The following is a 20,821-nucleotide window of genomic DNA, read 5'->3' as shown; positions in this document are numbered from 1 at the left end:
GAGAGGGGTTGGGGGGTACTCTGAGGACACTCTGGTCCTCCAGAATCACTACACTCAGTACTGCAGTAGTACTCCCAGTAAATACTACTGCAGTACTGCTCACAGACTCGTCCGCTGCTCTTCCTCTCGGACAGACACTGTCAGTGTGATTCTTCCTCACTTCGTGCAGAAATCTTGCACACAAGACAATAACTTCTACACACAAATGATGTTGTGCCTAAGATGTAACTTGTGCGATATGTTTGGGACAATACCCGACAAGTCGTATGATGTTTGTAATGGATGAGACTCCAGCGAAGAACCACCTGGCATAAAGAGGAGGGTTTTATCTCACTTACATCTTGGCCCCCTGCCAACAAGATGCCATAAATAATCAACATATAAATGTCAGCTGTTAATTTACTCACACAACTAATTTTGATCTGGCTTTGCTATTTTAAACATCATAAAATAACAGATGGGGGAGGAGGGAAAAGTGAGTGCAGATGCCTCCACACAGGTGCAGTGAAACAGTTAATATCCCATCATGCTTTGTGGCAGGAATAAATAAACTGATCAGCTGTTTAATCTGTCACCAACCTGAATTTTGTGTCTGCAAGAAAACAATTTGTCTGCAAAGACTTTTATTAAAAGAACCAGATGAAGATTGAAAATAAGGATTTGAATGACTTTAGGGAAAATCTTAATCACCGCACCATCATAAACGGAGCTCCTCGTCTTCAGCGCCTTCAGCTGCGGTCGTCATGACGACACTTGTACCACCTCACCACCTCACCTGTGTACTCTACTGTACTCTGCTGAGCTCGGCTGTGTTACTTTCCGTCCTCTGCGCTGCTGTTTTATTTCCTGTTTTATATGCAGCCCATTTGGCTGAAGAGGGTTTTTCACAGCCCACAGGTCTCTGATGGGTTTCCATAAAGACAGCCGGGTCGGCGCTGTCACTTCACCGCCGGATCGTTCTCTGTCACGCCAGCCCGCTGACCAGAGAGAGACCCCCGTTACACATCCACACCTCGTTAACTTTTAGAGGTCAAGTGTAGAAGACGAGCTGCTGCCGTAGTTACAGGCTGTCATCACATTACTCTGATCCTCTTTGTGCTGCGACTTCAAACTGATCGAGACATGAACAACAACTGTACAGCCTGCAAACATCAGCGACGCACAACTGTAACGACCACAACACAATGAGACTGACACAACACAATAATACCACAACACAATAATACAACACAATAAGACTGACACAACACAATAGTACCACAACACAATGAGACTGACTCTTCTCTCCTTTATTCTCATCTGATTTTAACCCTTTGGTTTCTGATTTGTTGAGACAAAGACAGAAACTGAAACTGGCTCGACCTTGACCTCCAGCTCAGGTGTTCTGGTTCTGTCCCTCCTCCCAGCTGACAAGAGAAATTCTCTGAAGGGGCCTGGACCACCTCACCTGTCTCCCTTTTCATCCAATTCAATTTCATTTGACTTGTATAACACCAAGTCACAACAGACTTTGTCTCAAGGCACTTTCCAGGGTAAGAACCAGTGTTTGTACTGTGAGCTCCTGCAGATACCTGAGCTCCTCACCCGTCTCTAGAGCTGAGCCCAGACTCCCAGTAATGAGGCTGCACCAGTCCCGTCCTGAAATGGTCAAATCATAAACCGTTTTGATTCATGTTACCTGGTCTTTCTTCACCACAGCCTCTAAAAAACATTAATGTAGCCTCCGTCCATCAGTTCAGGCTGCGTAATGAGCTCTGCAGCTCCGTCTCCTCCTGTAACCTCTTTTGAGAGTGAGGATTCAGAAACGTGTTTCCTCTGCTGCTCTGTCAGAGGCAGCAGTGTTTCTGCCCCTCTGCTCTGGTGAGGGTGAAGGTCGTGTCACAGAAGCTGTTAACTGTGTTAACATCATTTAAACTGAGAGAAGGTGATAAGATCCAGTGGAGAAGCTTGGTAGCACTAGTGTTAGCTCAGATACTTCCATCAGTCACATGACCCTAGTCTTGTCTCACATAGTGGTCCCTCAGAGTCTCCTGATGCTGCTGTTATAGCTCTACTTGTCTGGAGCTCTTATTTTGACAGGCAGCTTGAGATATAGGAAGCAGTTAAGTTAAAGTTAAATTACCTAAAAATATTTTTTTTAAATATGTCCAAACTGTTTGGATGATGGTTGTAATGTTTGTGTAAACTGACAGAAAATTAATCAGGCCTCTCAACATTTCAGTAATTAATAATAAAAATAAAACCTCCAGTCGTTCAGAATTTCTGCTCTTCTTCTGAAAATCTTTGGGTTTTGAGCTGTGACTCAAACAAAACAAAACTTTTGAAGACATCACCTTTTCATCACTTTTTCATTTTTATGACATTTTATGGATTAATTTACTGTTTTACTATTAAATTACTTTCCTTTCCCAGACAAACTCTCCAGATACAAAGCACATGATAACAGGTTAACGCCAGGTGGAAATGGATCTAAACCAGGACCGAGCATGCAGCTATTCATCAGTTACCATTAATAATATGTAAATCACAACTTTTAGCAGTGCGACAAAGATCATGATGTAAGCCAGAGTCCTTCAGCCTACATGCAGCCTGGTTTGAGTTCATGCTCTCTGCAGCGCTGCCTCCTGAGACGCTGCAGAAAGTCTGAAGCAGCCGACTCGTCATCTCAACTGTCCTCATCGTCTAATGGCACAGATATTAAATGACAACGTCTTTAAATCTTATGAATATGAGGCCAGGCAGTCACGGCCAATACACATCAGTCTGCAGAACATCCTGTTAGCGTTATGAGCTCTCTGCTGCTGCTGCCGTCTGCTCCTCACCTCCATTATATGGCCGAGATGGGCCAGCTTCCCAGGCCCAAATTAAAAGAAGAGGAACAGAGTCCTTGAAGATGAGGCTTCGTCGATGGAAATTAGCCTAAGTGTTGTCATTAATATTTCCCGGCGCGGGCTAATGTCTGCATCATAATGTTAAGAACAGGATACCCCCTCAGTATCTGCTGAGGGAGGCTCTTTGGGGAGTTGGAGAAAACCATTATGTGTTCAGAGAGAACGGCTAATTTTCAAAGTAAGTCAAGTTTTAGATTTAGTGCGAGCTGCGTTTTTTCAGTTCAGTTTCTTCACTGAGGAGACGAGCTGAAGGCGAACGGCTCCGAGTCTCTGGATCCTGCAGTTTTACTGATTTACTGTCCATTCTCTTGAGTCACCTGTCACACAGGTGCTGAGCTGTCCAAAAAATATAGACAGAGCAAGATCCACTGGACTCATGAATTTGGTTTAGTGTGTTTTTATTTAATCTTTTTGACTCTATTCCCTCCAAAACCTCTTAAAGTCAAGAAGAAGAAGAAGAAGAAGAAGAAGCCTTTATTTTTTTGTTTTAACAAGGCGTAATGATCATGATTGAGCTGTTGATCCGTTAATGTCCGACAGTTGACAACAGGTAAACCTCTGGTCAGTGCTCACACAGACCCGACTGATGAATGTAACCAGGCTAAAATATGAGCTGATGTTATCATCATAGATCATTTGTACATATTGATAAACATGTTGTCTGATCAGTATCAGGAAAAGTCAGCGGGGAGTGTTGGATGTTATTGATCTTGTCCATCAGAGGCTGAAGAAAACACAACTCACACAAATAATAAGCTTTTAATAATAATACGTTTTATTTATAGAGAATATTTCAAAACACACAGTTACAAAGTGCTTTACAAATCAAGAACAATAAAAAAAATAAAGATAAAATAAATAAATTATAGAATAAAATAAAAAATTTAGATTTAAAAACTGTTTAAAGGGTTTTACAACATGATAGATAAGAGAAAAGTGCAACAATGAGAAAGTGAAGTAAAAATGAGAGAATTTTAAAATGATTAAATTGATCAATAAAATAAGAAACTGGAGAATGATTTAATATAATAATAGATTTAAGAAGTTAGAAGTAGATTCAAAAATATGTAAAAATATGTCTTTAAGACTAATTTAAAAGAGGCTGAAGAGCTCGTCAGTCCCTTATAATTTAATATATATCTTCAGCCCAGATTTTTTAAAAAGAGTAAATGTTGTGAGTTTGTATTAAAAAATAATAATATGGGCTGATACAGTCTTATTGATCACAGATAAATAAGTAAAATCACAAAGTAGAACTTTTTTTTCATGATTGTTTCTTTTGTCTTCAGAACAAATATATGGAGAGCTTTTATTTTGAAAAAAAACTCATCATACAGATTCAGCTTCAGTCAAATGAAACAGAGATCATCAGTGTGAACTTTATTGTGAAAAGCATTGTTCTCCTTGATTTCAGTTCTGGTCCTTCATCATCACCATCATCATCATTATTCCAGACTCACAAGAGGATTTGTTTCAGTTACTCTGACCTTTCACCTTTGACCTCTCACTGTTGGTTGATGTTGTACTGTTTTTTTGTTTTTTGTTTTTTTAAAAATTTTGTCTCAGGGTTTCGGTGACGGCTCTATCCTGCCTGAAGATCTCCGACAGGAAGAAGAAGAGGAGGAAGAGGAGCCGGAGCTGATCCTGGATGGAGGCCTGCCTCGCTACACCACCACCTCTCTGACCTCTGACCTCCTGTCTGTAGAGGAGGGCAGGGAGATGGCTGTGGACGAGGAGGAGGGGGAGAAGGAGAAGGTGAAGACAGAGGAGAGAGAGGAGGACAGGATGGGCTCTCTCCCCAGGAAACCACCTCCGTCGTGGGAGGAGTGGAAGCTCGCCTCCTTGGGCCGGGCCGCACCGGAGGAGGCGACAGAAGAACTATCTGTGAGATTTCACATTTCATCTTGATCTTATTGTTCTTCATCTTCCTAAGGAAAACGTGATGTGAAGAGAGAACATGTGATGAATATTGTGATTTCAGTTCTGATCAAAACAAATCATGATTCACTATCACGTGTGCAGCCTCATCCAGCACCTGTTCAGATACAGATTCACTAACAGATCATCAGCAGGAAGTGTTGAGTTAAAGTGATTTGAATGAACCAGTGAACGAGAGCAGTGTGTTCTAGTTCTCTGTTGAGAAAATGTGCATCACACTGAATTCACCATGTCAGATATTATAGTGCAGATATTGTTACACAACCGTCATTTGACAGCATTTATCATCATCATTTTAAATTTTATTTTGTTGGAAGTGGAAAAGTTAGGTCGTCATGAGCGGTAATAGTTACGTACAGTGTCATTGATGCCTTTCCATTGTGTTCACTGTGTTTATTGTGATTTTTAGTTAATGTTTGACTGATTTCTCCTCTCAGAGCTGGAGAAGAGAGAAGCAGGAGGAGCCCAGAGAGGAGGAGGAGGACCTGCGGAGATCAGACCTGGGGAGATCAGACCTGGGGAGATCAGACCTGGGGAGATCAGACCTGGGGAGCATCATGTCTGTTGGAAACCTGATTCAGGGTGAGAGAGAGAATCTAAATCTTCATCATCACCATATGAAATCAGATTGTTTACAGGAGGCGAGGGAGGAGCTGGATAAAGGTGATAATGTTGCATCTGGTTTTAATTACAGGCAACATTCAGTGCTGTACACAACACTAATAACACAAAACCAAGAGCAGAGTTTAAATAGAGTGAACGGCTTTTACATCCAAAGACAGAACAAACAATCAATTACAATTAAACAATAAATAAGTGAAGCTCCAGTGTCAGCGTCAGTAACGGGACCTCGTGTTTACAACATCACAACAACAGATAATCAATTCATTGATTATCAGAGTATTTCATTTGTAGTTTTTGTGAAACTGACATCCTGCTGATGTGACTTTACTAACTTCTTTTGTGTGTGTGTGTGTGTGTGTGTGTGTGTGTGTATGTGTGTGTGTGTGTGTGTGTGTGTGTGTGTGTGTGTGTGTGTGTGTGTGTGTGTGTGTGTGTGTGTGTGTGTGTGTGTGTGTGGCTCTCCCAGACTCCAGAGACAGTGAAGCGGACTCTGAGCTCACTCTGACAGACACCGACACAGAGTCAGTATCTATCCTCCATCCTCCTCCATGTCTTCTTCATCCCTCTCTCTCCTCCTCTCCGTCTCCTTCTCTGGTCCTGTGTCGCCCTCTGCTGGTTGCTGATGCTCTCATCAGTATTTACAGATTAGTTAATAACCTCAACATTAAGAGTGTTAACCTCTTCTACAACATGATGAAGGTGGAGTCCAACATTTTGCTCCAGATCTCCATCAGAGCCTCAGCATGTGATCCACATTATTTCATACTCAACAAACCACTCAGTGTCTGAAAGTCCTCGACCAACAAAGCTCTCACACGTTTCCATGAGTGTCGTTATCTACTGAAACAATAACTGAACCTTCCTCTGTCCTACTTTTAGTTTTATTTATCTACAGTTGGAAACTGTCACTCAGGTCTTTAACTCAGAGCAGCTTTGTCAGGTGATGAACCTGTATTCCAGCAGAAAAACTTCAAATCTGAATGTTAAACTTTAAATCCTGGCTTAGCTGTTGTGTTGGAGTGAACAGGTGAACTGATTCATCAGTGAAACGTTCTGAATGAAAGAGTTTTTTTTGTTTTGTTTTCTTCCTGTGGAGGTCTGTCAGGATGATTGACATGGAGACGAGGAAGAGGCGGAGCCAGGGAGGAGGCTCTCTACCAATCAGAAGAGGCCATAGGTAGGAGACCTCCAGCTGGTTAAAAAGACTGCTGCAGAAACCTGAGGCTGTAACTGTGTGTGTGTGTGTGTGTGTGTGTGTGTGTGTGTGTGTGTGTGTGTGTGTGTGTGTGTGTGTGTTCACAGTGATCTCCCTGAAAGAGAGGAGGGGGAGGGAGAGGAAACTCCTGCCTTCAGTCACTGGGGACCCCCCCGCAGGTAACACACACACATACACACACCTTATGTGTTTCCTCTGCTCACAAGCTGCAGCTGTGGGTGGGGTCATCCAAAGCCCCCCAGTCCAGATTTGTTCCTTTCATGCTGTCAACTGATTTTGGGGCATTTTCTGTTCCTCTAAATGTTGTCCGCTCGTTCAGGAAAAACTCCATCCAGTTTGTACAGCAGCCTGTTAGGGACATGAATCTAATCTGAATCAGCGCCTGTGAGAGCAGCACAGTCACAGTTGTGTCAGAGGTCAAAGGCTAAACTCAGCCAAACAGATTGGAGACCTTTTGAAGAGAACTCAAACCAGTACCAACATGTGTCTTTAGTGGTGACGTGTCTGACTGGACCAGGTGCAGTGTACAGGTGCAGTAAAGAGTCTCTCCGCCCTGCAGGGTGGAAGTGTGGGCTGAGGAGGATCAGTCTCTGGGTCTGAGCATTGTGGGGGGTCGTCACGTCATCAAGCGTCTGAGGAACGGAGAGGAACTGAAGGGAATCTTCATCAAGCAGGTTTTACCCAACAGTCCTGCTGCCAAGACGCAGTGTCTGAAGACCGGAGACAAGATCCTGGAGGTATGATCACACCTGGATCACACCTTACCCCACAGCTACAATACATGCATGTGTTTTTTAGTTTTATGGCTGAATACGTGCAGTGTTCCCAGGCGACAGAGATTCTGTGTTTGAGGTGCAGAAACTCCCTTTTACCCACAACCATCCTGTGTGTTTTTTATACTGGACAAACACTGCAAGTTTAAAAATGGCTCAGAAAAACAACATCCACAGTTTTATTGTCTCAGTTTTCACTCATGGTCCTGAAGCTGTGGATTTTAAAACATTAAAAAACAACAGGTGACGTCTTCTCACCACCTCAGACAGGGGATGAAGTGTTTGTCTGAATATCTTCACATTGTCTGGTGTGTGTGTGTCTGTGTGCAGGTGTCAGGTGTCGACCTACAAGCTGCCAGTCACGAGGAGGCAGTCAACGCCATTAAATCAGCTCCGAGCCCTATCGTCTTCATCGTGCAGAGCCTGTCAGCCACACCACGGGTACTAACGCTCACTGTAAAGCTCTGTTCACTCAGGAGGAGCAGCAGGAACTCCATTCAGAATCCTCCTGTTTTTAAGTTTCCTTCATCATCACTCTGATCCAGTGACGGTTCACTGCAGACGGGAGCTGATCACAGCTGATTCAGCTGCTGTTAATGAGACAGTGGTGCTGCAGTTCCTGTACCTACTGATGAACATTTACAGGGTCGGCTTCAGTTTTTACGGTTGACATGTTGGTTCTGAGACAGGTCTGCATGGTGGTGTGAACATGTTTGACTTTTTAATTCACTTAAAAATCCAAGGACGAGGTTTAAATGACAGGAGGAAACAGGAAGTCACTGCGGCTGTAATTATCACTGGGGTGGGGGTGAAACATGGCTCACATACTCTGGTAATGTTAAAATCACATCTCCTCTATCCAGAGTGTTTAACACACAGATTACACACCTGTCAGTGCAAGCAGATAATGTAAATGTGGTACATTTACGAGTCTCACTGTGTGTGTGTGTTGGTGTGTGTTTCAGCCTGTGTCTCTACTGGCTCCCAGCTACAGCAAACACAAAGCGAAGAGGACAGCGTCTCCGGTAAGAACAGAAACAGCCTCACATCAGGTCACATGTCCGAGGTGGAGACAGACATTTATGTAATTGTTGTAGTTCATCACTCTGTGGAGACAGGTGTATATCATGACACCTGTCTCCTCCTCTGTCTCTATCTTCACATTCATCAAACTCTGGTTCTTAGTGTCAGGCTTTGAGGCCTGTAGAGTCCAGCAGAGGGCAGCACCACCTCAGCAGAGTCCACTCCTCCGTGTCCTCCTGTGACGACTGGGACACAGAGAGTGACCGAGGTTTTCTGTGTGTTCATTTCCCCTCCCTGCAGAAACCAGGATTAACCACACCCCCTCAAAGACAGCCCCCGCCCTACAGACCTCCCAGCCAGACAGGGTCCGAGGTGAACTCTGACCTGGAGCAGGCCAAAGGTCAGTATCACACTGTCTGCTCTCAGCTGCACTGCAGCAGCTTCCCCCTCTGATTCTGTCTTCATGCTGCGTTCACAGACACGCGGTAAAAATACACTCATCACACACAAACATGAGGCTGAAACTCTTCACCTGCCAGTTAACAGACACAAGAGAAAACAACACAACACTCCTGAGGCCACGTGACTCAGGGGTCAAAGTGTCCCGGTCTGTTTGAGTCTCGTGTATTAAAGACAAAGCTGACGGGACATTGTGTCAAAGGTTTCCATGAAGACAGATGTGGAAAGTCCAGACTAGTCCCCCCCTTGAGGACAAAGTGTTGTTGGGAACTGAGGACGTGGTTGAAAACTGTGGTGGAAACGTAAACTAAGTTCAGTGGAAAGAAGATAAAGCTGCTGGAAAAGTTGCTAAATGATGCTAGATGATGTAATACACTAATTAGCATATTCATGACGTCATCAGGTCGTTGTCAGCTGGTCTCGCCTCCTCTGAGCTGTTCTCATTCACATGTTTTTCTGTTTCTGTTGTCATGACAACGGGACGAGTTTGAAACAGTGATGAAACATGTTCATCTTCTTCTGTGAAGAGAAACAAAAGTTTGTCCAGAAGGTCTCTAGATTTGTCCCTGAAGGATCCGACAGTGAAAACTGTTGTGGATGTTCTGTAAACGCCCCCGATAATGGAATTAAAAATGTTTGCACCAAATCATTTTGAAAGAGCTACGGCCAATGAGGAAACTCCAACGCTCGGCTGACCAATGGTGTGACTTCATCAGACCTTCACAGAGATGAGATCATTTCATGTCTTAAATTATAGATCACCTGTCCAACCAGGTGGGCAACTTTATTTGCACAGCACATATCAGAGTGATTGACACTGGTAAAGAGAAGTGTTAGAACAAGAGGGAATAAAACCAGACACTAAAAAACAGGTCAAAGGAAAAATAAGATGATGATGAAATAGTTAAAGATGAAAATGGACCAGAAACAGTTCAGGGGCAGTGAGATGTGGGAAGTTTCCCCAAATAACAAAGGGAACTAAAGTGTAGTAGAGAAACAAACAAATTAAAAAGCACAGGAACAGGAAACAGGAAACAGGAACAGGAACAGGAAGAGCAAAGGTAGCTCTCTAATGTGGATATTCAGTAAAGACTTTAGGGCTCCTGACTCTGCTTCACCTGCTGCTTCATCACTGTTGTGGATTCTCACCTGTTAATGAACTCTGTGTGTGTGTGTGTGTCCGTCCATTTGATGGTCCTCTGCCAAATAGCAATCAGTGTCTGTAATCAGTGTTCTCTCTCTGTCTCTCTCTCTCTCTCTCCCTGTCTGTCTCTGTCTCTGTCTCTGTCTCTCTCTCTCTGTCTCTGTCTCTCACTCTCTCTCTCTCTTTGTCTCTCTCTCTCTTTCTCTCTCTCTCTCTCTCTCTCTCCCCCTGTCTGTCTCTGTCTCTCTCTCTCTGTCTGTCTCTGTCTCTCTGTCTCTCTTTCTCTCTCTCTCTCTCTCTCTCTCTCTCTCTCTCCCCCTGTCTGTCTCTGTCTGTCTCTCTCTCTCTCTCTCTCTGTCTCTCACTCTCTCTCTCTCTTTGTCTCTCTCTCTCTTTCTCTCTCTCTCTCTCTCCCCCTGTCTGTCTCTGTCTCTCTCTCTCTGTCTGTCTCTGTCTCTCTGTCTCTCTTTCTCTCTCTCTCTCTCTCCCCCTCTCCCCCTATCTGTCTCTGTCTCTCTCTCTCTCTCTCTCTCTCTCTCTCTTTGTCTCTCTCTCTCTGAAAAGTGAGATGACCTGAATCTTGATCATTTTAATCTTGGTATTAAATCAGTCTGTTGGTGAGTGTATCCACTGGTTCCCTGGCTGTAAGTTCTGTTTATGGTTTATGTTCATGAGGTTTGTTGACATCTGAGTGTTGAACCACGTCTCTGTGTCTCCCTCAGTTTGTTTCTCTCATTTGTATGAGGAGGTTGTGTCAGTGTTTAATTCAAATCAGTTGATCCATTAGAGCGTTAAACAACTGTGACAACAGCTTCCTGTGTATGTGTGTGTGTGTGTTAAATCTTAAAGCTCTTTTAAAGACGAGTTGGTCGACATGTAGTCGGAGCTGCAGTCTAACGCTGGAGTTGTGTTGTCATATACAACGTTCGGAGGCGTCCGCAGCACGAAGAGACAGTCACATGCTATCTGGGTTAGCATTAGCATCAGTTGTTGGCATTTTCTCTTTTCACGCCTCAGTAGCCTGTAAATGGGCTGTTCCACTTCTCAACAGGCTCATAGCACACACGCAGTTTCTACACCTGTAGACTGTAAGACTGATACACACAGACACACACATATATCTCAAAGTATCTCTGTGTATCTCAAAAATCTCAGAACATCTAAATGTATATTTAAATATTTCAGTGAAGAGCATCAGTTCATCTCACAGTATCTCAGTGAACCCTAATGAACCCTGTTACATCTCAAGTGTTCACATTACCTCAGTTTATGTCAAATTATCTCAGACTATCACAGTTAATCACAAGGTTTGTCACTTGTCAGTTTATCTCAGTGTATTTCAGTGTATCTTGGTTTATTTTTACGTAACTATCTCAGTTTATCCCAGAGCACTGTCTCAGTGTGTTTGAGTATGTCAGTGTATCTCAGTGTCTCAGAGCATTTCATCTCATCTCAGACTATCTCACAGTATCTCAGTTTATCTCTGATTATCTCAGTTTATCTCAGTATCTTTTTGCCTCTCTCAGTATCTAAAGTGTCTGTGTTTGTCTCATAGTGTCAGTTAATGTCTGAGAGGTTCAGTGTGTCTCAGAGTATTTCAGTTCATATCTCAGTTCATCTTGATGTGTGTGTGTTTGGCTGTTGTGCTCTGAACCAGCAGACAGGCCAGTACAGCACTGTGTTAATGTGTGTGTTTCTGTCTTTGCAGGGCTTGTTTGAACCAGCAGTCCCTCCGTCCTGCCCATAGGCCAGTTACATCAGAGTGGAGGATTTCTTTTTATTGTTATTTTTTATTCCTTTTGGTTCTCTTTGGTCTGTCTGTCTGGGTGTTGGGCTTCTCTCGCTGCCTCTGCCTCCCTCTGGTTTGGGTGTGTTTGGTTTGGTCTGTTTGAAGCAGGCGGACGGGGCTGTGAGGGGTGTTTTTATTTTTCCGGGCTGCTGGTTGCAGGTTTTTGGTTGTTTTATTTTCTGCTGGTTTTACTGGAATCTGGTGTTTTTGAGTTGGGGTCTAAGCCGCTCTCTCCTGGTTGGGTTGTTTTTAGATGAGCTGTTTGTTCTGAGCTGGATTTGTTTTACACCTTAACATCTGTTTTAACATCTGTCCTGTTGAATTGTAAATCTAACAAATTATTGGATGTAATTGTGAGGTATGAGGTATTCTGATTGGAAATAATGTCTGTGCCAATGAATAATGTACTGATTTATTTATTTTTCCTCAAATTTTTTCCTTTGTTATTTTCATTTTAATTTCATCTTTTCCTATAAGACACAATCACATACAGCGAGTACAACGCTATTAAAATGCCCAGTTTATGCTGGAATAATGTTACATGGTGATTTCTCCTCCACGTCTGTTCTTCATGCAGAAAAAGGAAAGTCTGTATTTGAGTCACTTTTACTTTTCCAAATCCAAATTATTAGCATTAATAAAACATAATAGGTATCCACACATAAAATGTTTTTCAGAAGATGTGAAAACATTTTCATTGCAGAAAAAAAGCCAAGGAATCCTTAGAAGAACATGATGATAAACCCAAATAAACCCAGTGGGATACTGAATATCAACTGATGTCTGAGTGAAACATGTTTGATCATTTTATGGTAGACGTTTTACTTAACAGGTTCATATGATGACTGTGACATTATTAGAAACACAGAGGATCAGTCTGGTCCCAGTGAAACTACCCACTGAAATGACAACAGTCCGACTCAGGTTGAACTGTGTCTAAAGTTTAAGCTCTTGGATAAAATTTAATGGCAAGTTTTAATCTTCAGATTCAGTTTAAAAGAATAAATGTTGTGATGTGTTCAGAGCTGCAGCTGAAGCTTCTTTGAATTTGTTTTAAGCAGTTTCAACAGTTTGTAGAATTCAAGTGTTAATTATAGATTCAGACACTAGAAACGTGTTTTTACTGAATAAAACTTCCTGTTAAAACCAACATAAACTAAAGGCTCCAGCAGGTTCATTTGAGATGATCATTATACATCAGTGCCTAGTCTGTGGTCTGGACCTGGGACCTGGGACCCCTATTATCTCTACCCTGAACTGGGAAGAAGGGCGGGGGGGGGGGCCGTGGCAGTAAAATGATGGAGGCTGAAAACAGCCTCTGTGATGCAGCGTAGATTCAGTTTGTTTACACTTCAACACAGATGATGTCACTGAGTCACAGCTGATTAAACTCCCTCCAAACATAACATCATGTTTGGCATCAGAAGTGGAGGGGGGGGCATCATCTGTCCAAAGGTTTGTGCCAAAAGCACATTTAATGGCTGGTTGTTGTGTTTTCTGCCAGAGCAGCTCAGTGCTGCTCGTCTCTCTGACCATCCTGCTGTCTCTTCTTCTTCTCTCTGCTCGTTGTCTCATTTATACTCCAGGTGAAAAATGACTTTGGCTACTGCCACAATAACAAATGCTGTTTCGCGTTTGGTTTTGTCAGAGCAGAAGCAGCAGAGCAGCAAATATCTGGCCTCAAAACTCTCTGTGCAGCAGGTTGGGGTGGATGACTGAGTCAGTACAGGGTACGACCTCTACACCAGAGACCGCTGTTCATTTCCTGGTTCTTTATAGAGGTCTTCATTGGTCCAAAAGTTTGGACCTAGTCTGAAATGGACTGGGAAAAACAACGTGCATGAATTAATTTTCAAAAAAGACGGACCCCTGACCCCCGTAGACCCGAGGATAATCAGTTAATTAGCTCAATAAACAGGCAGCTGCAGAGTAAAAGAGCAGAACAAATGTAAAGTCATAGAAACTGAAGTAATTCATCCATCTGCTTCAGAAACATTTATATAAATAAAGTCCTGTTTCCACCTCCTGCACCAACAGTAAGACATCCTGCAGCCAACAGAAGAAAATAAAACTAAACATTAATAGAAACTAACAATTGAACTGCAAAGTTCTCCGTTCTCTTGGTTCTCGTTCTCCCTCTCGCCTTCAAACACACAGAACTGAGACCCATCCTGATTAGACTGAGTTGAGTCTCAGTTCCTTGGAACCAGGTTGACCCTTGAAGACCATGACCTCCATGTTTGTCCTGGCTTCATGGAGCTATGTGTGGGTTTTGCTATTGCTACAGAGCTAACGTTAGCATTAACAGCTGTTTACTTTCCGAGAGCTTCAGCCATCGTTATGTTTTCAATACAACACGTTGTAAAACCTCCTGGACGCTGCAGTGACTCGGTATCAGAAAGTGTTGAGACAGACTGGGGCTAGCCAGCTAACATGCTAACTTCAGTAAAAGCGAAGAAGTAATAGAAATAGAAGCAAAACAAGAGTTAATACTCATGTTTCTCTGCCTCTGGAGACAGCTGCTTGTGAATAAAGGAAGGAAGTTTGATGCTGAACTCACATTTCTTCTAGACTGGGAAGTAAACAGCTGTTAATGCTAACGTTAGCTATGTAGCAATAGAAAAACTTAGATACAGCTCCTTTAACCAAAACTGAAAAGAATAGTTTGACATTTTGAGAAGCAAATTCAGCTTCTTGTCAAAAGTTAGATGAGAAAATTGATATCATTTTAAGAACAATGCTAAAGCCAGGAGCTGGTTATCTTAGCAGGAGTAAGCCTAGGAAGTCGCTGTACCTGGCTAAGACATCGTCCAGCATATAACCCCCATAAAAACCACAAAATATTGTTTTTAGACTCTAAACTCAGACAAGGTCAGAGGTCAAACGGCACAGTGGACCAGTCTGAGTATCGACCCATAATAACATGTCGACAGCCTGTTGTCACAGCAACTACGGCTGAGGTGGATTTTTTCTTTAGTGGTATCATGTCACGAACTGAAGCCCTGTCACTAGTCATTAATCTTCAGCCTCTGGGGACCATGAATGTCTGAACCAGTCAGACGTTTCTGTCCCTGCTCCTCTGCTGCACAGTCTGTTCAGCTCACCGAGTCTAGGAATAAAACAACAGGAGCTTTATTTTCTGACATTTAATGACGTCTACAATTCTCCAGATGTTCATTGCTCATGTGTTGAAAACGGGTGTAGTACAGTCTGACGCAGAGTCGTCTCACTCGGCGTGACATGACAGGAAGTCGTCGTCCGCCAGCGGCTTCATGTGTTCTGCTCTTTACCGATGCAGCCATAACTACAGCGGCAGAACTGAACAACGCCTGAACGTTGGCCCGCTGTTGGCACACAGCTCTGATGAAAACATGAAGGTTTAGTGGAGATGAACTGAAGGGAAATTGATTTCATGTTGTCTAAGGTTGCTAGGCAACAGGAGCCCCGCTTTGCAACGCAGCAGTAAGGGCAGGAGAAAAGAGAAAATCCTCCGTGAACCAGATTCTCATTTTGGTTTATCCTTCGTGATGGCTACAAAGGGCCACGTGGGCCGCACCTTAGTAGACGTGTCCTCTGAAGGATGTGGCCCCTGAACTGGGACACAGTTGTAACTCAGGATGGGGAGAACGCGACCATACTTCCTGCATCTGGACTTGTTTGCAGAGGCAGGAAACAGCGAGGCGGGAGTCAAACGTTTCGTTAAGTGATTCTGATTCCAACCTTCATTTGAATGTGCTTTGATGAGGATGATAAACAGGAGAGTCTGAGCAAGTGTCTTTACAAACGTGGTTAAAAAGTCCTTTACATGTTTAATTACATCACTATAGTGTCGGTGAACAGGAGCCAAAGTCACGTGGGCTCGTTCACCTACAGCCCAGTTTTGTTGATGGTCGATCAGTTGCAGCAGTTTGATTGCTTAGATTTCTCCTGGAGCTCAGCTGTTCACACTCCTGCTCCCCAGAGGAGGAACCCTGATGATCTAATCACTTTTACTGTCCACATTATTTCAGTTGTTTGGTTGATTTGTATTTACTGGACACAGTTTTAGATTTATTTCTATGAGTTTTTCCTACATCATGTTTGACTGTGACTGTTAAGATGAAGCTGCAGAACAGCATCAGTATGCTGGTCCACACACACACACACGCACGCACGCACGCACGCACGCACGCACGCACGCACGCACGCACGCACACCAGCTAGCTTATTATCACAGCAGACGATCTATTATTGAAGCTGCTACTCTGCTTCTGTGTGTGTGCGTGTGTGTGTCTTGCACAAGTAGCTTGATACCTCAGCTGCTAAGTCCTTGACCTGATTGGTGTGGCCTTCTAAACACACACACACACGCACACCTGCTCCCTTTGATAAACACAGTCCTGTGTCCACACTGACTTCGGGTTCTGGATCAGGTTTTGTGATTTTAAAGTTGTTGGTTTGAATCCCAGACTGACGACCTCTGACCCTCCAGCTGCTGCAGGACAGCTTCCCAGCGGCAGCAGTGAAGTCAAACTGCAGCCTGCTTATTATTCTCTTTTAATATCTGTACACACACACAAACACACACACACAGTCCTTTTTGAAGTTTATTAAAACTGCACCGTCTCCTCCCCCAGGTGCTACAGCTGTCCTTGAGAGGAGGATGAATCCCTCTCTCCGTTCTCTCTCTCTGGCCTTATTTCCTGCAGTTTGTACTGAACTTGTTCTGTTGCCGTCCTCAGGCAGGATCAGACTTCATGATGTCAGCCTCATAAAGCTGCCTCCCCAACTAAAACCAGTGTGTGCTGCTGCCGTTGCTGGTTTTATCCCCATTAATGGAGGACGACAGACACAGAACCTTGTTCCCTCCCTGAGTCTGATCCAGACTGAAACACCTCAGTAATTTTGTACTGTTCAGGTTCCCCAGAGGATAAATCCTACCGACTTTGGTTTGGCCTGACTTTCCCTCCAGTGCTGCTGAGTTTTCAGTTTCATCTTCCATTAAGAACCGGCAGTCATTTCTCAACTGCTGCTAAAATCCTGATTTCATGACCACGACGTCGACGAAAACTGTTGTGCCAACAACCCTCTGATTCGATCCATATCCCCTACAGCTGCAGGCAAACCAGACCTACCTTCATCGCCATGGTTACCATAACAACACTCATGTCTTGGTCAGGTTCAGGAAAAGATGGTGATCTGGGTTAAAATAAGTTCTTCCTCAACATTAGACGATCTTTGTTGCCATGGTTACAATAATAACAACAAATGGTCATGAATAATAGAAACAACATAAACTGCTCCTGTCACATGGGAATCGAACACCGCTCTCCTGGGTCATATTCATCCATCCACCCCAACCTCCTCCTGACGTGGACTTTGTCGCTCTATAAACTACGTCACCGCACTTTTCCCTTTGCTCCTGTCACCATTACTACGACTACTAGATGTCGCCTAGCAACAGAACCTAACGATGAGTCATAGTGACCTGCTGACAGACGACCTGTGGGCTCGTTTGTTACAGGACGGTGTCAAAGCTTCCCTGTAGCGCCACCTTTAGGACTCCACCTCCACAGAGATGTTGAACCACAGTTACAGATGTGACAAAGCTTCTTTCTCTTCGTGTCAGTCCAGTTTGTTTAAACTGCTCCATGACAATAAGTCTGTATCCACAGTCATTACAAAGTGAATTAAATCAGATGAAACTTGATTGAGTCTGTAGGGAAACTGGGTCGTTGCAGCAGCAGCAGAGGATGGAGACAAACTGAATATAAATAGAAGCTGAAGAGAAACAGAGTCACAAGCATCACGCAGTTACATCACCTCAGCATGAGTTAATATAACTGTGCACGTCTGTGAGGAGGAGGACGGGCGTAAAAACCTGAATGGAACAAACGTGATGTGTGACGTGTCACTATAACTGAAGTTTGTGGAACTTCTGTGTGAAGGTTTGGACAAATGTGACAGTAAGTGTGTTTCTCCCTTACGGACGAGAAACTTGTTGATTATTTTAATTATTTATTATTTTAATCTGACGTCCTAAAACCAACACGCTGATAACTGGGGATTCTTTAAGTATCTGCTTTTAAAATCACGACAATTCATTCGCATTTTTTTAATCAGGCTCTTCTATGATGAGACACAACACACACACACACACACACACACACACACCTACACCTACTTGTACTTCTATCTTTGTGAGGACTCTCATTGACATAATGCATTCCCTAACCTTAACCATCACAACTGAGAGCCTAACCCTAACCCTGACCCTAACCTTAACCTAAACCTAATTCTAACCATAACTCTAAAACCAAGTCTTAACCCTCAACATGTGATTTGAAGGTGTCTCAAAAAGTGAGGACCGGCCAAAATTTCCTCACTTTCCCAAAATGTCCTCACTCTGTTAGTAAAATACTTTTTTTGGTCTTTACTATGTAGCAAGTACAAGTACACACATACACAAACACACTTTTCACTGCCTTTACAGGATGAAACTCCAGAGATTTCTTTCTTCTTCCTCCTCCTCTCCTTGCTTCATTGTTCCTCCTCCTCCTCCTCCTCCTCTGTTAAACTGCAGTGCTTCATCTGCAGTATCTCTCTGTGAAACTGTTGACCAGCTGCAGGTTTCTGCTCCAGAGCCTCCTCTGCCTCTGATTTTACTCTTCAACACTTTCTTTCTTTCATATTCTGGTCATTTTACAGACCCTGTTATCTTTAGAGCCTCCAGTAAGGAACAACAGATGATTTCCCACTGAGCCATCACAGCTGATGCAGGGTCTTTATTTTTCTGTCCTCCTCTCAGGGAAATGAAGCACTGCAGCTCTATTTTTTTCATTTTTTAATTTTTGCTAACACTAGCACATCATGTGTAAAAGTGCAGAGTGAGCGTTAAACAGTCACATTTCAGTCCAGAGCTGTGTTTGTGTGATTAGTCTTCAGCCATGTTGACTGGATGACTGAACAACACTTGTTACTATATATGTTACTTCAATGCTCAAATAATCTAGAAAGCAAATACTGTCACGTCTTTTAGGCTGAGGTCACTAATAGGTGGACTGTGGTCCTGCTCCTGGTCCAGGTCCAGGCTCCATGCTATCTGGGCCTGGACCTGTAACCTAATCTGTGTTTGACAAGTCACTTTATTTTAACTGGCGCAGCTTTTCTCAGCTTTTCAACAAGCAAGTTAGCAAATAAATATGTAAAACCTGCAGGTTTAAATTGTTTTAAAATTTGTCTTAGCAAATGTTTTATGAGGAATAGATAGATAGACAGACAGACAGACAGACAGACTTTTATTGTCATTCAGACTAGACACCATACAGTGCACATTACAATAAAATGAATCCAGTGTGTTTGTCAGGTGTGTTACAGTGAGAAGCACTGATTGTTAAATAAAATCCACACAGAACCTGAAGTTATTCCGACCCAGGACTCCAGCAGGATTCAGGACTGACTCCTGTGTGTGAGTCCTGCATAGTTTTCAGCTTCATTAATAAAACCCTATAATGCTGCCTTGGGTAAGTTAAAAAGTACAACATGTAGACAGTGACTTCACTGGCATTAGGACTTATCAGAGGACAGACACCGAGCAGGCAGACACTGCAACTTTTTAATTAAATTTTCAGCCTGATCTAAAATCGAAAGGTGAAGTGACAGCAGGAGCCGGAGCAGACGCAGCAGCAGCTCCTGTCTCTGTGACGGACACATACACAAAACACAGAGACTGAAATAACCATTGAGGTGTTTGTGTCCAGACCAGAGTCCAGGATTAATCTGGTGGTTTTTACTAAACAGACACTGAGTGAAAATCACGTGAAGTGTGTTCCGCAGCAAAGACCCAAACTTTGATAAATCACATCTATGAGGGTCACGCTGGGTATGAACTCACTGACTCACAGTGTACCTGTCTTATAATTTACAGAATAAGAGCACTGAGACGGTCCTCACGAGGAGCATCAGTCAGAAAAGAACATAGATACTGGGCCACTCTGCCAAACTCCACTAACAATACCAGGATTTTAAAAATGATTTCTGATTACAGTGTCTGCACATGGCAAATAAACTAAGGTTAATACAATAATTGATTTTTATTTTTTATTTTTTTTCATCCTCATTCACCGTCCATCCTCCTTGACCATCAGTCGTAATGTGATGTTCTTATGGGTCATTCTGGGAAACACTGAGGTTTGACATCTCGTTGGTTCTGCTGTGTTTCTTCATTTTCTTTAGTTGCAGTAAAAATATGTGTTTACTTCTCAGTCTTTTAGTTGTGTCTTCACAGTGTAACTCTCCACCTCCTCCTGAGGAGAAAATATTTCATCTTGTGTGTCCTTGTGGCCAAAATCCTCACAATACTGGACCCACACCAGCAGTGTAAATTCAATGAGGCAGACATCCTGAATGGAGACTTTCCAGTTCACATGCTGCCATGTAAACTGGTTTGACTGGACAGACTCCAGGGGTTTTGTCACAGTGCCCACTGCTGCTGGAAACCAGTTCAGCAGAGACCAGCTTCCATCCGTGTGTGTGCGTGTGTGTGCGTGTGTGTGTGTGTGTGAATGTTCTTAATTGAGGCTGCTCTCTCAGACACTGTGATGCCTTGGTTGGCTGATTTATGAGTCATGTAGAGGCAGAGGGGAGGTGCTGGTCTGAATGGTGATAAGGGGACAATCAAAACTGCGGCGTGTGTGTGTGTGTGTCTAATTGTATGTTGATGAGGTTTTTTCCTCTCTGTGCATGTGTGCATATCCATAGATGTATGTTAGAACAAGCTGTGTGTGTGTGTGTTTGTCCTCGAGTGTGTGCAGATTCACCCAAGCATTTGTATTTTGTGTGTGTGTTGGATCAATAAGCTATCATAACAGAACAGTTGGCTGCATCAGCTCCCAATAGACTGTGTGTGTGTGTGTGTGTGTGTGTGTGAGAATGTTGCAAAAATCAAAGGGGAGGGGTGGAGGATAGATGAGGACAGGAAGCAGA

At 43.3% G+C, this 20,821-nt stretch overlaps 1 protein-coding gene across 9 annotated transcripts in view; it reads left to right on the top strand.

Moving 5' to 3' along the window:
• The window catches only part of patj (PATJ crumbs cell polarity complex component), a 117,872-nt gene that overhangs the window by 56,391 nt on the left and 40,660 nt on the right, over nucleotides 1-20,821 (top strand). For all 9 annotated transcript variants that reach the window (XM_071486629.1, XM_071486627.1, XM_071486630.1 and 6 more), the window contains 9 exons: nucleotides 4,458-4,775; nucleotides 5,267-5,411; nucleotides 5,920-5,974; nucleotides 6,550-6,630; nucleotides 6,756-6,827; nucleotides 7,229-7,406; nucleotides 7,773-7,883; nucleotides 8,408-8,467; nucleotides 8,766-8,865. In XM_071486629.1, the coding sequence (XP_071342730.1) occupies nucleotides 4,458-4,775; nucleotides 5,267-5,411; nucleotides 5,920-5,974; nucleotides 6,550-6,630; nucleotides 6,756-6,827; nucleotides 7,229-7,406; nucleotides 7,773-7,883; nucleotides 8,408-8,467; nucleotides 8,766-8,865 (1,120 nt within the window). The remainder of the gene's footprint in view (nucleotides 1-4,457; nucleotides 4,776-5,266; nucleotides 5,412-5,919; nucleotides 5,975-6,549; nucleotides 6,631-6,755; nucleotides 6,828-7,228; nucleotides 7,407-7,772; nucleotides 7,884-8,407; nucleotides 8,468-8,765; nucleotides 8,866-20,821) is intronic.

Source organism: Trachinotus anak, unplaced genomic scaffold, assembly GCF_046630095.1.
Source record: "Trachinotus anak isolate AG129_WGS33_773 ecotype Australia unplaced genomic scaffold, CSIRO_AGI_Tana_v1 ptg000010l, whole genome shotgun sequence".
NCBI classification, from domain to species: Eukaryota; Metazoa; Chordata; class Actinopteri; order Carangiformes; family Carangidae; genus Trachinotus; species Trachinotus anak.
This window is presented reverse-complemented; position numbering and strand designations above follow the sequence as displayed.